At 36.8% G+C, this 17,500-nt stretch overlaps 5 protein-coding genes and 2 pseudogenes across 7 annotated transcripts in view; 5 read left to right on the top strand and 2 right to left on the bottom strand.

Annotated features, from left to right (window-relative positions):
- Window positions 1-1,073, top strand: part of LOC149042194 (uncharacterized) — a 2,086-nt gene extending 1,013 nt beyond the window's left edge. The window contains exon 1 of the mRNA XM_089211078.1: window positions 1-1,073. This exon is cut by the window's left edge and continues 1,013 nt beyond it. Coding sequence (XP_089067204.1) covers window positions 1-487 — 487 coding nt within the window. The 3' untranslated portion in view covers window positions 488-1,073.
- Window positions 575-3,184, bottom strand: LOC149042193 (uncharacterized). The gene is made up of 2 exons (XM_089211077.1): window positions 2,961-3,184; window positions 575-2,757 (listed from the first exon to the last, which is right to left on the bottom strand). Exons 1-2 carry the CDS (start codon window positions 3,167-3,169, stop codon window positions 1,134-1,136), a joined length of 1,833 nt encoding a protein of 610 aa, XP_089067203.1. The 5' UTR covers window positions 3,170-3,184; the 3' UTR covers window positions 575-1,133.
- Window positions 3,185-3,556: 372 nt separating this feature from the next.
- LOC149042192 (uncharacterized) lies at window positions 3,557-5,972 on the top strand. Its single transcript, XM_089211076.1, has one exon. The coding sequence runs from the start codon at window positions 3,730-3,732 to the stop codon at window positions 5,209-5,211; it is 1,482 nt and encodes a 493-aa protein (XP_089067202.1). The 5' UTR covers window positions 3,557-3,729; the 3' UTR covers window positions 5,212-5,972.
- Window positions 5,973-6,352: 380 nt separating this feature from the next.
- Window positions 6,353-10,942, top strand: LOC149042191 (uncharacterized; annotated as a pseudogene). Its single transcript, XR_016188414.1, has one exon. The product of XR_016188414.1 is annotated as an uncharacterized LOC149042191 (transcript).
- On the top strand, window positions 10,941-12,564 carry LOC149042190 (uncharacterized; annotated as a pseudogene). Its single transcript, XR_016188089.1, has one exon. The product of XR_016188089.1 is annotated as an uncharacterized LOC149042190 (transcript).
- Window positions 12,565-12,948: 384 nt separating this feature from the next.
- Window positions 12,949-16,074, top strand: LOC149042189 (uncharacterized). The gene is made up of 3 exons (XM_089212269.1): window positions 12,949-13,291; window positions 13,398-13,699; window positions 13,901-16,074. The coding sequence occupies exons 1-3, from the start codon at window positions 13,006-13,008 to the stop codon at window positions 14,705-14,707; spliced, it is 1,395 nt and encodes a 464-aa protein (XP_089068395.1). The 5' UTR covers window positions 12,949-13,005; the 3' UTR covers window positions 14,708-16,074.
- The window catches only part of LOC149042188 (uncharacterized), a 2,953-nt gene continuing 1,209 nt past the window's right edge, over window positions 15,757-17,500 (bottom strand). Inside the window, exon 2 of the mRNA XM_089212270.1 lies at window positions 15,757-17,500. This exon is cut by the window's right edge and continues 288 nt beyond it. Within this exon, the coding sequence (XP_089068396.1) occupies window positions 17,188-17,500 (313 nt within the window). The 3' untranslated portion in view covers window positions 15,757-17,187.

Here is a 17,500-nt window from a genome sequence, read left to right as displayed (position 1 = left end):
TGAGATGGAGAAACCTTCAGCACTTAATTCTCAATCTGCTTGCTACTCGTCATACAAGTCTAGAACGACGATGAAAGCCTTGCTTGGTATAACACCCAGTGGTGCTTTATGTTTTGTCAGTGAGCTATTTCCTGGTTCAACTTCTGACAAGGAAATAACAGCTCAAAGTGGACTGTTGGACAAGTTACAACCTTATGATCAAGTTATGGCAGACAAAGGGTTCAACTGCACTGATGAGCTTGCTTCTGTGGGAGCAGAACTGATTAGACCAGCATTTTTGGTTAAAGATACACAATTCTCAAAAGAAGAAACCAACCACAACAAGATTGTTGCCAGTTTGAGAGTACATGTTGAGCGATTGATGGAGAGAATAAAGAATTGGCACATCTTTGACCACCGAATTCCAATTACTCTTGCCCCCATAGCATCTGATATGTTATTTGTAGTGGCTGGACTTTCTAATTTTTACCCTCCTTTGATTAATTAAAATTTATGTGAATATAAAGCAACATTTTAATACTTAACAATGGTATGGATTTATGTTTTATTGCTTTGCATTAAAATAGCATTGATAAACTAGTGTTTGATAATGTATTATGATATTGCCATCATACCACTGGACTGTAACCAGACTGGTTATAAGTCATTACAATAATCCAAGCACACTACACATGTAGTTAGTAAATATTTTACTCAGTCAAATATGAACATAACTGTGTACAATGTATAAAAATACTGAGTTAATGTGTATAGACAAAACAGATCGCTGTTTCTTTCAAGACAAAGTTTATCTAATCTTAGCTATAGCAAATACCTATAGGGTGGTTTTTAAAAAACCTGTGAAACAATTAATACTATTTACTTTCTAATAGTGCCAGTATTAAACAATAGAAACAAAAGCATTTAAGCAGAAAAGCACTAAACATGTACAAAACTTAGTACGTGTTTCACAGGCTTTTGAAAACCATTCTACCTTCACAAATATATTGTTTACACTCTGATAGTACTAAAAAGTGTGCAACATAATTTGGGCAAACCACTAATTCCCATTAAATTTTGATTTGCCTATTTCATTGTATAGTTTTCTTAAATTACACACTTTTACTGAAATGAACACATTGATTTTGACTGTTTTAAACTGAACGAGCATTCAATTTAGGAATTCCATACTTGACTCTAGGATACACAAGTTCTGGAACAATCCAGTCATTAAAAAAGGATTCTAGCTTGGGCAAAATAGACTTCCAGCGGTCTATTGAAAAATGTACTCTTTCACAAAACAGTGAATCACAGCCTGAACCCTTTACAACAAAATCTGTCCACTTTCTTCCAGTAACAAACATTTGCTGATGGACTTGGTAGAAGTATTTGTGTTTGTCATTTAATCTCAATGCATTACTGTTCTTTTTGCAAATGCTCTTGCGTAACAATGCCTTTTCTAGTGTTTCATCCTTTGATGTCTGGACATACTTAACTTCTATAAGTCCCTCTGAATCAGAGGCTGATGGATCATGTACAAGGCCATCGGGGCTAGCACCAAGGTAACCATGTTCTTTTGAAACAAAAAACCCACATTTTGAGACTGTTATGCCTTCATCTCCTTGACTTTGCTTGAGAAGCTTGTAATCATTGATAATCTGGTCTTCCATTTTCAGTCCTTCCTCCATTGACTTACTTTGATAGGCCTTGTTGTAACCAAGTATATCTTTAATTATCTTAGTAGGGGACGTACTTTCTCTCTGTACAGCTACACGGTAACATTTTGTGGCAGTAATCCTTGGTTGTCTGTGGCGATGCCATAATTCAGTGTTTGATTGACCTCTAGTTTGTTCCTCAATATCTTGCCTTTGTAAATCATCAACCATAAGATTTCTCTTTGCTTTTTCAAACTTTTCTTTTAGCTCTTTTGCTGACACGGGATGACATTTGACTGGTGAAAGCAGAGAATCCTTTACATCCTGAAGTTTCTTTACTTCCTGAGGCAGTATATGTGTCCAAGCTACAGTGTTTCCTGATACCCTCTGGTACTCCTTCGTCATTTCAAAAAACCTTGACTTGTTTTCATCGCGACAAGCATTTTGGTTTGCATTTACTGGAGAGTGATGAAGCTTACGTATCTTCTTCTCTTTCGTGTAGTCGTGCTTCACAAAAGTCATCTCATTTATGGGCTGTATTGCACCTTTTCTCTTTCGTGGCACATTCCACTTGCATGGTTTGGAGGTGTATGACTCATCAGACTCATCCAGTTTTTCCCTTACTTTACAATAGTTTTCTAAAGCAAAAAGTGTTGATGCAACATGGTTACATCTCCCATCTATGCCAGCAGGGCATTTGCAGTGGGCTCTTAGCATCTTTCCAAGTGAACTAATAACTAAGTAGCATGTATAAACTTTGTCCTTTTTCATAGATGGGAGGACTTGGCTTTTGATGTAGTGCTTGCCATTTTGTTGTAGGTGGCCTATGTACAGGACATGACCAGATTTTAAAAAGTTGAATCCTTTAACAAGTGGCTTAGCAGTGGAGAGCTGCTTTTTACATTCTACACCTTCGATCATAAATCTCCACACAGTTCCAAATGATATTTTTGGTAGTGCCTTTATATCTGGTTGGAATCCTTCTTTTGGGAATGAATCCTTTACTTCAGGCTCTTGATTCTCAAGTACGCCAAGTTGAGCTTTTTTCCGTAACAAATTGACGCCGCCATCCGGATCACGCAAGTATTTAACATCAAATCCATGCTTGATGTAGTCGTGTACTCTATAAGTCAAAATTAGAGCACTCATAAGTACAAGAGGACTTTATTAAATTCGAAAATTTCGATTATATTAAATTTTTACTCTTAGGAAATTTTAATAATAATTCTGAAAAGGCATATAATTACAAATAAAGTTGTTATAAATAAAAATAACTTATTGCGTGTAAAGGTTCTTAGTTTAAAAGTTGCCAGCTTCGATACGAACCTCGACACTAAAGCTTTCTTTGTTCCAGTCGTTTTTGCACCTCTGCAAAGCAGCCACCTCTTCAACTGGACAACGCTACATTTTTCAACAGAATCCCTTGGAAGTTTTGCCCCAGGAATATCTTCCTGAGTTAGTTTAACAGTTAGTTTGGCTTTGCTCTCGCTTTCAGCCATATTGATTTGGAAAATCTGTCCCTTCAAACAATCCATAGATGCTTTGCGGTCCCAATTCGGACCCAATCCCCAACTCGTTTAGAACATGGGGAATTGGAATTCGATCCGCCCGACGATCAAACAGTGCATAAAATTGAAAAGATTAAGCTGTTATTCCGTTATTTTGATTTCTTTTAGCAATGTCTGTAGAAATTTGTTCACCGTGTTATCAAAACAGCTCATTCACCAACTGGAATTTTGAACTTCTTCAGGACTTCCGCGATCAAAAGCAAAATCATTTTGTTTTGTAAGAGGCGCATCGAGGCCAGATATTTGAGGCAAAAAGTCAGTCGTGATGTTAGTCGAATAAATTGTCTGGTTTTGTGTGATATTTCACTGAAAATGCTACTACCACGGAAATGAAATAATTCTGTCGTGACGCCATTTAGATTGAGCGGACGGAATAGACCTTACAATAGTCCTTTTTACAGTTCCCGGCGCCATATTAGATTAGTAGCCGCGCAAACACGATAGCGAGGCTGCCGGTGACCCGCGTATTACAAAAACAGTAAATACAGCTGATCGGAGAAGTCTTTCGTGGTTCAATCGCTTCTAAAATGGTGCTAGTTTGCAAGGATATGCAGATTACAACGCTAGAAGATATCCAGAAGTTAAAAGTGAAGGATTTAAAGGAAATTTTGCGTTCTAATTCGGAAGCGACGGGCGGAATAAAAGCAGATTTGGTTTTAAAAGTCTACGCGATACTCATGCGACACGTGCTACGACCGGGTGAGTATCAGCAGCAAAGTAGCGATAATACTGCTCAGGATCACCACAATACAACGGAAAATAGTGGTGACTTCATGTACGATGAAACTTTAAGACGAATCTCTGCTCTCGGATGGTCGACTGATTTACGTCAGCTTCCCGAACTAAATTTTATTCAGCTTTACGATTACCTGGTTGTGTCAACGCGCAAGTACCGCCACATTGTGCTCAAGGGAACAAATTATAAGAAATTAAAATCTTACCAATTTTTCTTCGAAGGAAACGTTAAAAGGCTTGAAAGCAAAACCCATGAGGACAAGACGTACGTAAAAGCTAGTGTTTTGCCATCGATGAAAAAGACGTCTTACCGAGTGGTCGTGGAGTTCAGATCTCAGTGTGATGTATCACGCGCAGCTTGTACCTGTCCCGCCGGGCTTGGCTCACAGGGTAAGGGGAAGTGCAATCATATTGGAGGTGTGCTGTTTGTCTTGGAAGACTTTACAAGACGGGGTCTACAAAAACATCCTGAAGCACTTCCGTGCACATCGCGTCTTTCGGTATGGGTGGTTCCACGCAATCAGAGCGTTGCAGCCAAGCCCCTTGATCAAATCTTAATAAGAAAAATAAGATTTGGGAAGAAGAACATCCGCCTTAAGCCGAAAATTATAAAGTTCGACCCAAGACCACCACAACAGCGCAACAGAGATGAAGGAAGGTTCAAAACTTTAAGCGAGAGCCTTCAAAATTGTCAGCCTTCCTGCTCATTTTTTCTTTTTCATGACATCAAATCGAACTGTTCTGAGGTGCCCACTCTTCAAGAGACTGAAGAGAAACACGAAAGTGTTGCCTTCACCGACAGCTATGACATAGCTACTAATCGTTTTAAAAATATGATCGATGAGCATGTTTCCAGTCTAACTATTACTCTGGTGGAGATCCAGGAAACTGAAAGATTGACTAGGGGGCAAGCCAAGAACAACCTATGGTTTGAAAAAAGGAAAACTGTATTGACAGCCTCAAATTTTGGAAATGCTGCCAAAACAAGAGAGGAACCTTCAAATAAATTGAAAGCAATACTCTACAGTAACTTTACAACTGAAGCTGTGCAGTATGGAATTGAAAGCGAACAGAAAGCTGTTAATTTATTTATAAGGGAAATGAGAAGGGATGGTATTGCAGTAAGTGTGGAGGAACCTGGATTGTCACTGTCTAAAGACAAACCATACCTTGGAGCGAGCTTAGACAGAGTAGTAACTATGATTGACACTGATAAAAAATGGGGGATGGAAATAAAATCTCCTTTCAGCAAGGCTGGCATGACTGTTGATTAAGCTTGCAAAGAAAAGAATTTTTGTTTGGAGAAACTGGCTGATGGGTCTGTACAACTTAAAAGGAACCACAACTACTTTTGTCATGTTCAAGGTCAGCTGTACTGTTCCATTATACCCCTTGAAGGAATAATTTTTGTAGTGTACTTTGGAGAAAACATGCCACTGTTTATTGAAAAAATCCACTTTCAAAACAGCAAATGGTATGATGAATTGTTGCCAAAGATTGATTATTTTTATCGAAGGGCTTTTTTCCCTGAGATGCTAACTGAACGAGTTAAAAGAGGGAAAGTCCTTTACCTACATGGTGGTTGGCTTCCATACGGACACTATTCATGCTCAAGAAATGGTTTAAAGTTAAAACTTTTGAATAATTACCCTAATGGTTGGTTTTTTGCTGTGTTTGAAAAGTGTTCATCCACAATTGAAACTGATTTACAGCCAAATAGCCCAACTGAAGCATTTCCAAAAGACAAATGCTATGAAACCATGCAGGGTGGAACTCAATCTCAGGTGCCTAATGTGTTTTTTAATTCAGGCAAATTGAGCTCTTCTTTATATCAAATTGAGGAAGAAAGTAAACAAGATGATTCGTTTAATAACAAAAAAAGGACACAATCAGAAATAAAGGAAGCTGATAAGAGACTTAAGTTGGATACACAACAAAAACATCTGAAAAAATACAGAAACAAAAAATCAGATGTTACAAATGGCATAGGTAAATTAGAAGAGAGAACTAATGAAAATGAGTGCAGGTGGCAGCATAATAAAAAAAAATTGACTACAAAGGAAACGGATAAACTAAGGAAAAGGATCAAGAACAAAGCATACATGAAAGAATATAGAAAAAAAATAACATTAAGAAACAATTGACTACAAATGAGGCAGATAAACTAAGAAAAAGGATCAGGAACAAAGCATATATGAAGGAATATAGAAAAAAAAAATAACCTTAAGAAAAAATTGACTACAAATGAAGCAGATAAACTAAGAGAAAGGATCAAGAGCAAAGCGTACATGAAGGAATATAGAAAAAAAATAACATTAAAAAAAACTTGACTACAAATGAAGAAGATAAACTAAGAAAAAGGATCAAAAACAAACAGTATGTGAAGGATTATAGGAAAAGGACAACATTAAAAAAATGCCTACAAATGAAGCAGACAAAGTAAGAAAAAGGATTAAGAACAAAGATTACATGAAGGAATATAGAAAAAGAAAGAAAAGTGACCAAAACAACTCTGGAAGTAAAATGAAAATTGTTAATAATCAAACTACTTGTGAAGCAGGAACACAGTTCATTGAAAAAAAAACCAAACAGTGTCCTGTGGTAAGTCAAGATAAGTATCTTTCACTGTTTGATGCTAAAACATATGGACAACTTCACCATCAGGAGTGGGCAGCAATTAATATAAAGAGGTTTCATGAGTCCATGATTTTCAAAATCTGGCATTGCCGAGTTTGCCATGAAGCATGGCCATTGTCAGTAAAAAACAAAAAAGAAGCAGACTGTGTTTGTTCAAGATGTGTAAGAGACAAGAACAGTATTAAAAAGTTCTCTGCTCAAAACAGCATGATACCAGCTCAAGTTCCAAAAGAATTACAAGGTCTAACCCAAATAGAAGAGATGTTAATTGCTCGTGCTTTTCCAGTTTTCAGTGTTTACACAAAGCCAGGTGGACAAAGAGCTTATAAAGGTCATTGCATTAGTTTCCCCCAATATATCCAGGATCTTGCAGACACACTACCAAAATATCCCAAAGAACTCCCTATAATAGTAATAATAGCGGAAGGCAAGAATAACACTTCTAAAGATTTAATTGTTCGAAGACAAAAAGTTTCTATGGCTCTGCAGTGGTTAGTTGATCACAATCCTGTGTACAAAAACATTAAAATTGATTATACTTGTTTGTCTTCCCTTCCAACTGAAGGAATTCCTAGTGACTTGCAAAAGGTTCATCGTACTAAAATCAGTGACGATGAAATAGATCCAGACAGAGGTCCACTTGATAGTGATGAAATACCATTCAATCATGAAACAGAGTTAAGCAGCACTGTATTAAATCCTGTTGTTTTGAAGCCACAAAAGCAGCTAATAAAAGACGAACTATTACAACACCATAAAACTGCATGGCCTAATAGGGGAAGCAAACCTTTAAATGAGTTCAAAATTCAACTACTAGCAACAATAGCTTTTCCCACTCTTTTCCTTGATGGTACAGGCGATCCAACTAATACTGCTACAAAGCGACATGCAACCTTGGGTGAAAAAGTAAAGCATTTGATAAAGTTTGCTGAAAACATCAATGGTGAATGGGTGTACAGATTTGCAAGACATCCACGATTTGCTTACTGGGCATTCAATATGATCCAAAGGCACAGACTTCTTGGTCAGGGTAGTATATTTCTTAAACAAAATCCAAATGAAGCCCACCTAACTGTTGAACAACTAAAAAAATGCTTACTACCAATAGCTATTCTTCACTTATGTCTAAGCTGATGCATTATGCCAAAAACATAACTGGTAGCGCTGGTTATTGGCAAAAGTCAAAAGAAGATTTGAAAGCTACAATAAGCCAAAAGGGACCTCCAACAATATTTTTTACTTAATCATGTGCAGAATATCACTGGCCAGAATTTCACAAGCTTTTAAGCAACAGTTTCACTGAAAAACTGACTCCAGGTGATAGACACAAAAATGTGTTAAACAATCCACATCTGTTAGATTGGGTCTTTTCAGAAAGAACTGATCGGTTTGTCAAGTTTTGGTTGAAAGAATCACTGCACTCTTACTGACATTGGTATAGATATGAATATGCAGTCCAAAGAGGATCAATCCATTGTCATGGAGTCGCTTAATTAAAAAATGACCCAGGATTATGTACCCTCACTGAGAAGGCCCTCAAGGGATACTTAGCTTCAAAATTTAAAAGTGAAAACCAACATGAACTAACTAAAGAGCAAATTGTGAATATTGACAACGAAATACAAGAAGGCAAAGAGGCTGAGACAATCCTTTGTAGATATGTTGACTTTTTGATGTCAACCTGGAATCCTTCCTCTCCTGATGATGGATGGTCAAAACCAGAAATTCACCCATGTCAAAAATCATATCTTTCATTAAAAACCAATGAAATGGCAAATGATTACGTATATTTGTTAAATTCAGTCGAGAGACACACTACATGTAGTACTAAATATTGTCTTCGACAAAATGACAAATCCGAATTGCATTGTAGATTTAACTTTCCTTATGACGACTGTCCTGACACCAGACTTGATTTTGAACCAATAAATACAAAAACTGGCGAAACAAAATATAAAGCTGTTATTGTCACAAAACGAAATGACTCTAGATTGAATCGTCATCAACCATTACAACTTCAAGGGTGGAGAGCAAATTGCGACATTCAAATTGTTATAGATTATCATGCCTGTCTGGAATATCTTGTTAAATACACATTCAAAGCTGAGAAAGCATCTTCTGTTGTCAAAAATGCTTTCACCAATATTATCACCAAAATGAATGATACAACTGATACTCCAAGTGCCCTTAAGCAAATTTTGCTGAAAACTGTTGGTCAAAGAGACTATTCTATTCAAGAGGTAATGCATCATTTACTGTCAATAAAATTTGTAAGTGCAACACATGAGGTTATCACTGCATCTCTTGATGGATCGAGAAGAGTACTCCTTAAAGCAAATAACCAAATTTGTACTGCTCCTTCATTGCTTGATACCTATGCTGAACGTTACAAGTATCTCAAGGTAGACCCGCAGTTATTAGAGTACAATTTTTTCAAGTTTGCATCAATGTTTACTTTCAAAGCCTCTAAACTTAAACAAAGAGACAAAAGTGTAATTGTCAAAACATATCCTAATTATTCATCCAATCCAAAGAGTCAAGACTATGGTTTGTTTTGTAAATATCAGTTGCTTAAATACAAACCCTGGCAATATACACCGGATGATGCATGGGATAACCTTCCACAGGCTGATGAGACATACACAACATGTTGGAAAAAATTCTTGCTAACTGATACTGCAAAATCCTTAGTCCCTGATTGGGAAACCAAAATGCAAGATGTAAACAACTACATATGCATAACACCTTTGAATGAGGATTCTTTTGAAGAAGATTACAACACCAAAAGTGAAAGAGAAGAGTGGATGCTTATGGCAGAGTTGACTATTCAAACAACTGATACTTGTGAGAAATCTACACCTGTACCACATGCATATTGGCATCAAGTGTATCAGTATTTCACAAATGATGAGATAAATGCAATGCCTACATGGATAAACAGAGAGAAAAACAAGCATAGTGCTCACCATTCCTGTGAAACAAGAATCATAGATACTTCAACTTTTAGTAGAATGCAGCAAGTAGCTTATCAAATAGTTTCCAATCATTTTGCCAGTGGTGAACAAAATCCCTTGCGCTTTCTTATTATGGGTGTAGCAGGAACAGGGAAAAGCTATCTCATTGATTCCTTAAGAAATTTGCTTCAGGAAAAATGTAACGTTTTAGCTTACACTGGAAAAGCATCATTCAATGTCAATGGAGTAACGCTACATTCACTGCTAAAATTACCTATTGGTTCAAAGAGACATTGTGATTTAAAAGGAATACCTTTGCAACTACTGCAAAGTAACCTTGAAAACGTTCAATATTTAATAATAGATGAATACTCTTTCGTTGGCCAGAGTTTGTTCGGATGGATTGATAGTCGTTGCAGACAAGCTACTGGACGAACAGACATGACATTTGGCAGCATATGTGTCATTCTTGTCGGTGACATAGCTCAGTTACCACCAGTAGGTGACAAACCACTTTACCATTCTATGCCAAAAACAGAAAAGCAAATTCAAGGTTTTCTCCTATATCATGAATTCAAGAAAGTTGTTAAATTGACAGTTAATCAAAGAGTTCAAGGAAACAATATTGAACAATCCAATTTTAGGGAAATGCTAACCCGAGCTCGCCATGGTGAATCAACTGAATCAGATTGGCACTCTTTAATTTCCAGAACACCGGACAAAGTGCACAATGTGAATGAGTTTGAAAATAATTCTGTAAGAATTTGTTATCATAAGGAAAAAGTCGCAGAATTAAACATTAGTAGACTTAAAAGCTTGGGTCAACCAATAGCAATAATTAAAGCTCGTCACTCTATTGGAGCACAAACACTTAGTGCTGATGACATGGGAGGCCTTGAACCTATAGTTTACTTATCAAAAGGAGCAAAAGTAATGTTAACGATGAATCTATGGACTGATGTTGGCCTTTGTAATGGAGCATTAGGCACAGTACTTGACTTTGTGTATGCTGAAGGACAACAACCTCCATGTCTTCCACTATGTGTATTGGTTCAATTTGATGATGAATATAAAGGACCATCAGTTTCTTCTCTGTTTCAAAGATGTGTCCCAATTTGTCCCATCACCCAAGTTTCAGAAAGTTTAGGAAAAAAATATGAGAGACAGCAATTGCCATTAAAATTAGCCTGGGCGATGACAATTCATAAATGTCAAGGTCTGACCCTCTCTAAAGCTTGGATTGATTTAGGATCATCAGAAAGATCTCCTGGAATTACATATGTTGCTTTAAGCAGGGTAAAAAAAAATACAAGACCTTCTTATTGAGCCAATGACACTAGAGAGGTTACAAGCGGTCAAAAAGTCTACTGAAATCTTTGGTGGCTCCTCCCAACTTCTGTCTGAACTGTGCTGAATGATTTGATTTGATTTGATTACTGCACAATTGACAGTAGTCACGAGCTGCAAAGAGCTGCAGAACATTTGATTGACAGTACCAAAAAACCATTTGTTAGTTATGAATTTTACAGTCCACATGTTATTAAAAGATGCAGTAACTTATTGTGATCAACATTTCATGTCTAACTTCAGTTTTTATTTCCTCTTTCTTAGATAATCACCGTGGCTACATTCAGAATTTGAGTCCTATAAAACGCTCACGAAATCAAAATCAGTGGTATGATTTTGATTTACAAACCAGCCCATCAAAATTGAGACGAGTTGTAGGATTTAATATTGCAAACCACTCCATGCTACAAGAACATGAAGCGTCAAAAACAGCTGTAACCCTCAAAAACACTAAGCAAAACAGCAACAATGACATCATATTCAACCAGCAATCAACAGTAAGGGTAACACCAACCTTTGATATTGATTTTGATTACAAACCCATCAACAAATCCCAAAAGACTGAGCCCTCAACTCAGCCTGCCAAGAAGATTACACTTGAGGAGCTCCCCACACTCCAAGTCAATCAGAAAGTAAATGTCACTACTTCCATTTCACTGGGAAATGAAAACCCTAAACCTGTGCAATTGAAATCCTCAAGTGAAATGACAACTGTAAAGGAAGACTGTGTCCTGGAGGATGAAACTGGAACTGCTACTATTCATATATGGGATCCACTTTTCAAGAACATCAAGACTGGCACCACATATGAGTTTGAAAACCTTACTGTAAAGCACTTCCAAGGGATCCCTCATCTGGGAACAACCCCCACAACAACGTTTAAAGAAGCCAATCAACAACTGAAACCTATAAATGGCCCTGCATTACTTGCAAATCCAGAAAGAAGCAAAAGTAGAGAGCTTCAAAATGATCAACAAACTAAGCATTTTCATCACCTGCCAAGCATGCAAACGTAAAATTAATGAAATCTCCCAACAGAACACACTCAAATGTAAAAACTGTGGAGTCCGACAAAGAAAGATGCAATGCAAACGAGATGCATCTGTTCAACTACTTGTACATTTGGATGAAAAAGACATTTGGTTAACAGCATTTACAGATGTCTTGGAGTCCCTCTTCGCCACCCACCCGACAATCTCATTACTTAGTGACTCGGACACAATTGAAGAACTACTTATGGATCTTCAAGACATAGAATCCAAATATAATGTCAACAGAAAAGTGATCACTGAAATATCGTCATCTTCACTGTCAAGTTAAACTGTCCTACAGTACAGAATTAACAAAGACAGACCACCGACTAAAATATTTATTTACAACACTTAAGTATCAAGACTTCAACAAACTTTCATTACCATCTTCTGATTCAATGTTACGTTAGCTGTTATTTGAAAGCATACATACGAAACAAGTTAATCTTATTTCTTACCATGCTATTGATGTTCAAGATGTTGTATAAATAGCAGAAAACCATTCACATTGGTTTTCACGTTCAAGTTCATATGCTTTTTTTAAGATTACTAAGTTCGCAAAGACTAGTGCATGTATGTTTCTGTTCACAAACATTGTACTAACCAAAACCCCTTCTATATGCTTCAATCAACATATTTTAAAGGAAGGGCTAACGCTCGAAACGTCAGCTTTTTTACTCTTTACGGTGGCTAATTTACGTTTTCAACCCAGTTGTTAACACTAAATTACCTGCTATACTTTCCCACCGACGCAGCACCACAGTTTCTTTAGAAACTTACCCCTTTATTCTTTAGGCTTTGGTTTCTCGTAATTCGGCGAGGCTTCAGCCATAGGTACTCAAATTGATTCAATTAAACTGTGAAAAAATACCGATTGATGATATAAACTGTTAAGCTAATATCGTTGCATTCTAGTTTTCTGTATGTCGTCTAACTTTTGTTTACTGTCCCCGCGATGGTCTTTAAGAATAGTCCCTTTTAGGGTCACTCGGAACATCCGCTGACTAAGATCGTGAAGGCTCACGCTGGTGCACGAAAGTGAGGCTTATCCTGAGTCGCATCTCGTCTGTTCACCACACAATCGCTAGTATAATCGAAAATGGAGCACAAAACTACTAGAAAGAAGCAAGCGAGACGAGGAAAGGAGTGTGCGGCCTCTGAATGTACGAATACAGAATATTTACGCACTGGAAAATCGTCTGGCTTGCGATTTTTTCACTTCCCGAAAAAGCGTTCATTAATACAGCGATGGTGCAACCTTATCAAGAGACACAACGGTCGAGATGGGTTCGTAGTTACTTCAAATACTGTTATTTGCGAACAGCATTTTCCTGCTAGTGACATCTTCAAACGTCCAGGAGGAAGTAGAAGTAGATTACGTGATGGTAAGAGTTTATATAAGTTGATTCAGCTAAGTTGTAGCTGCTTTACGTAAACGAGTCCATTCTCAAATTATAAACACAATGAACTGATAAAATATATTCATTTCAGGAGCTGAACCATCGATATTTCGGTGGACGTCTGGTATCTGTAAACAGAAAAGAGCGTCACCAAAACTACGAATCCCAATGTCAGTCAATTCGACAGACACCACAACTTCAAAAGTGACAACAACCGAACCAACAACCACCACAACTTCAAAAGGGACAACAACCGAACCAACAACCACCACATCAACATGTAATACGACTGTAAATATGGGCTACGAAACCTTTCAGAATTCTAATGAACCGGAGGACCAGGAAGTGTTTCATGTTGAAGCAATTCATTCAGAATGCTTGCCTTCACTTATGGTAACATAAACCATAATTAATTAACCATAGTTAATTATGCATAAACCTTAGAAAGTTGTCCTAAAATAACCATAAAGCTTGCATCTTTGTGCTGCAATGTTCTTTAATGTACATGGCAAACAACCTACATTATCACATGAAAAAGCTAGTTTGTGTAAATAGGTTGAAACCAGTTTAATTTTGATTTCATATTTTTTTTAGTGTGATGTGTCAACCCAAACTGATATCTCATGGCCTCTGCTGTCCAACTGTGCACCTATTTCTCATGACCATAACTATGCATTTGAACTGAATAAGTCACCAAACAACAGCACTGAGTACATATTGACTATGGAAGAAAGGTTACAAGTACAGACTGAGATGGTTGATAATCTACAAAAGAAAGTTGGCAACCTACAACAAGAACTAGAGGAGTACAAAGATCGTGAATTTAAACTGGATAATTTTAAAGATGACAATGATGCAATTACATTTTACACTGGCTTTCCAAGCTATGAGACTTTAATAGGATTTTATGAATATTTCAAAGAAAAACTTGCAAAGCTGCAATACTGGAATAAATGCAATGCACCAGATTCATATGCGTATCAAGAAGAGGGAAGAAGAAAGCCTGGGCCAAAGCGAAAACTTTCACCACTTACTGAATTTTTTATGGTTTTGGTAAGATTGAAAGTTGGTCTCTTTGTTAAGGATATTGCAAGTAGGTTTGGAATATCTCCTGGACAATTTTCCAGAATATTTTGTACCTGGGTGAACTTTCTAAAGCTAGAATTGCAGTTGGTATTTCCCTTTCCTTCACAGTATCTTGTAAGGAAGAACATGCCTGATCAGTTTAGATTGTATCCAACTACTCGTATCATTCTTGATTGCACTGAGCTTTATGTTGAAGTTCCATCTTCAATGCTTGCACAGTCACAGACATGGTCCAACTACAAGCATCATAACACTTTCAAAGTATTAGTAGGAATATCACCAAATGGTCAAGTGACATTTGTGTCAAAGCTATGAGGCGGCCGTGTTTCTGACAAGGAAATCACACAACAATCAGGAGTGATGCACTTATTAGAACCTGGGGACAATGTAATGGCTGACAGAGGATTTGATATTGGTGGTATTTTGCCACCAGGCTGTCACCTGAATATCTCACCTTTTAAGGGCATCAGAGACCAGCTGACAGCTGATGAAGTCCAGGAAACAGCCCGCATTGCATCAGTGAGGATACATGTTGAGCGTGCTATTGGTCGCATAAAGAACTATCATATTCTAGAAGGTACTTTACCTTTGAGTTTAGCACACATAGCCGATCAAATATTTTTTGTATGTGCTTATCTTACTAACTTTTTAACTCCTCTTCTTGAGCCTCAAATGTGAAGTTGATTTACATCTACTGTCAAAAAATCAGGATGAATTTTTCAAACGAGACAAGTTCCAGATTTTCATAGGTCTGCAATGTTTGATGTACCATAAGTTTGTAGGCAAACTAAGTAAATAAGTAAATTACAGTTGAAAATGAGTGGGGTTTGCATGAAGTACAGTAATGGTGTGCATTGATGCTTTTTAGTACATTAATGTATACAGTACATTAATGTATACAGTTCATAAGTGCATGTTCTCAGAATAAACCTAAGAACTGTGTGTGCATCATAAACACACCATTACTTTGTAGTAGTAAAGATAAGTTAGTTATGATTATCAATTCAAATACAAATAGGTAGTTTATACTGTGACATTTCAGTCCAATGTTAAATCAGTGCTGTTTGCAAAAACCTCTTGGAGTTCACAGTAAAGTAGGTTGTGAAAAACTGCTATAAACTCTTTACAAAAAAATGCAGAGTTTTATGTGGTAGTACTAGCAATAATAGAATGAAGAGAAATGTAATTGTGCATGCACTTAGAAATACTGGTATTCAATAAGGGCCTGATTATTAAAGTGGTCTGAGTTCTTTTGTTGTCACTCCATTCAGTCTCTTGTGGGCACAGAACTAAAAAAGCTCAACTACACTAAATGAGGTCAGCTTGCTTCACGCTTTGTGACTACAAGAGATGTGGCTATGGTAAAAAGTTCATCAAAGTTGATTCAGATTTATTGAAATGATTGACTTTTTTGTACAATATATGCTTATGCAAATGATTAATTGAATTAAATGATGTCATCAATGACAACTGAATACTGAAATAATAAACATGTGAGGCAATAACATTTACAATGATACTGTTACTACTACTTTGCAGTTAATAATATTCCAATTTGAAGTTGTGTTAACTAACTCCAGCATAAAAGAAATAGTTTTTTTAAATTCTCTTGGTTAATGCAATATTGTAGTTGTGTACATTTTTACATACCATGAACTGTGATAAAGAATATATTACATAATACTGAGGCTGAAGTTGCTGTCAATGGAACTGTAAAATGGAATGTCCCCCTGATTATGAAAATCCATCTGTCCAATAGTTTGAAGGGTTATATCACAAGCATGTCTGATACACTCCAATAACTTAATATTCTAACACAACAGTAGAATTGATTCAAGAAGTAAACTCAAACAAAAAGCATGCTAAGCTATTAATATTTTACTTTTACTCTCAGTTTTTATGGTAGAGGCACTTGAACTTGCCATTAAGCAAAAACTACAAAGTACAAACTAATAACAAACCTATGCCACTTGTGGATTCTTGGTATATGGCTTTGACATAACTTATGATCTATGTCTATTCCTTTTTGTTGCATACAAAATGTCTGTCCTGGTGCAGGGAAAGTATCTAGGAACCCACAGTACCTATTCATTCTTACTTAATATAAAATGAAGAAGACTAAGAACTTCTTGTCGTGTAAGGCTGCCACCCTCCATGGTTATAAAGACGGACCCCTCTTTTAACCGTTCTTGTCAGAACTTCGGGTAAAAATGCCCGACGATAGAAGTAATCCAGCTTTGGTAGAGCTTCCTTGTGCCACCAGTGTTTGTCAAATACTATCCTTTGTATGTAGAGGTTGTCTGCTCCAAACCATACAACAAAATCTACCCATTGCAAACATGAAACATACATCTGCCCTTGGACTTGATAGTAATACTGGTGTCCTATCTTCAATGTAGGCATCCCAGGCTTCAAAGTCATACAAAAATTCTTGTCTTGACAAGCCTCTTCAATTGTCATACCTTGTTTAGAGTATGGACATTTGATTTCGAGGCCACCTTTCTTACAGTGTGCCAAAGGATCATAAACCATTCTGTCCAAGCTAGCCCCCAATCCTGGTCTAATCTTTGATATGTAAGTCCCAACTTTCCAAACTGTCAAGCCTGTGTTTCCTTGGGAGTGTTTGTATTTAATATAATCATTGATAGCATTATCTTCATGCATGTGACCATACTGTAATGCTGAAACATTAGTGGTTTCTTCAATTTTGTACATGATTTGCTTTAAAAGTTTATCAGGTTCAACTTTTCTCTTAGCAGCAGCTTTGAAATTTGACGCAGTTAGTTTCTCCTGTTTTAGTTCCCTCCAAAAGTATTGTCCTGGCCCCGTGACAACCTTTCTATTCTTTCAACATCATTGTCAGTTATTCTCTCTTCATATATATCAATCATTGACTTGAATTTCTTTGTTGCAATGTCATAATCGTCATTGAATGGCAAGTCCATGTCATCATGTTCTGAGGTAAGTTCTACCATTTCTATACAATTAAGTGGTACACATTCACATGTACTGTCAACAATAACATTTTGACTGTCCAGGCTTGGCTTGATATCATGAAATAGAAAAAGAGAGCTACTTGGTAAGTGCTGGCTAAGTTTCACAAGCATA

Source organism: Pocillopora damicornis, chromosome 7, assembly GCF_964200805.1.
Source record: "Pocillopora damicornis chromosome 7, jaPocDami1.2, whole genome shotgun sequence".
Classification (NCBI taxonomy): Eukaryota; Metazoa; Cnidaria; class Anthozoa; order Scleractinia; family Pocilloporidae; genus Pocillopora; species Pocillopora damicornis.
Note: the sequence above shows the minus strand (reverse complement) of the source record. Positions and strands in the feature narration are given on the sequence as shown.

What these genes read in the sequence shown, in the direction of transcription:
- LOC149042193 (XM_089211077.1), bottom strand. Translation starts at nt 3,169, where the DNA reads ATGGATTGTTTGAAGGGACAGATTTTCCAAATCAATATGGCTGAAAGC. An exon ending in AAGAAAGCTTTAGTGTCGAG is followed by an intron (nt 2,758 to 2,960) that starts GTTCGTATCGAA and finishes TTTGACTTATAG; the next exon opens with AGTACACGACTACATCAAGC.
- LOC149042192 (XM_089211076.1), top strand. Translation starts at nt 3,730, where the DNA reads ATGGTGCTAGTTTGCAAGGATATGCAGATTACAACGCTAGAAGATATC.
- LOC149042189 (XM_089212269.1), top strand. Translation starts at nt 13,006, where the DNA reads ATGGAGCACAAAACTACTAGAAAGAAGCAAGCGAGACGAGGAAAGGAG. An exon ending in TAGAAGTAGATTACGTGATG is followed by an intron (nt 13,292 to 13,397) that starts GTAAGAGTTTAT and finishes TATTCATTTCAG; the next exon opens with GAGCTGAACCATCGATATTT. An exon ending in AATGCTTGCCTTCACTTATG is followed by an intron (nt 13,700 to 13,900) that starts GTAACATAAACC and finishes TATTTTTTTTAG; the next exon opens with TGTGATGTGTCAACCCAAAC.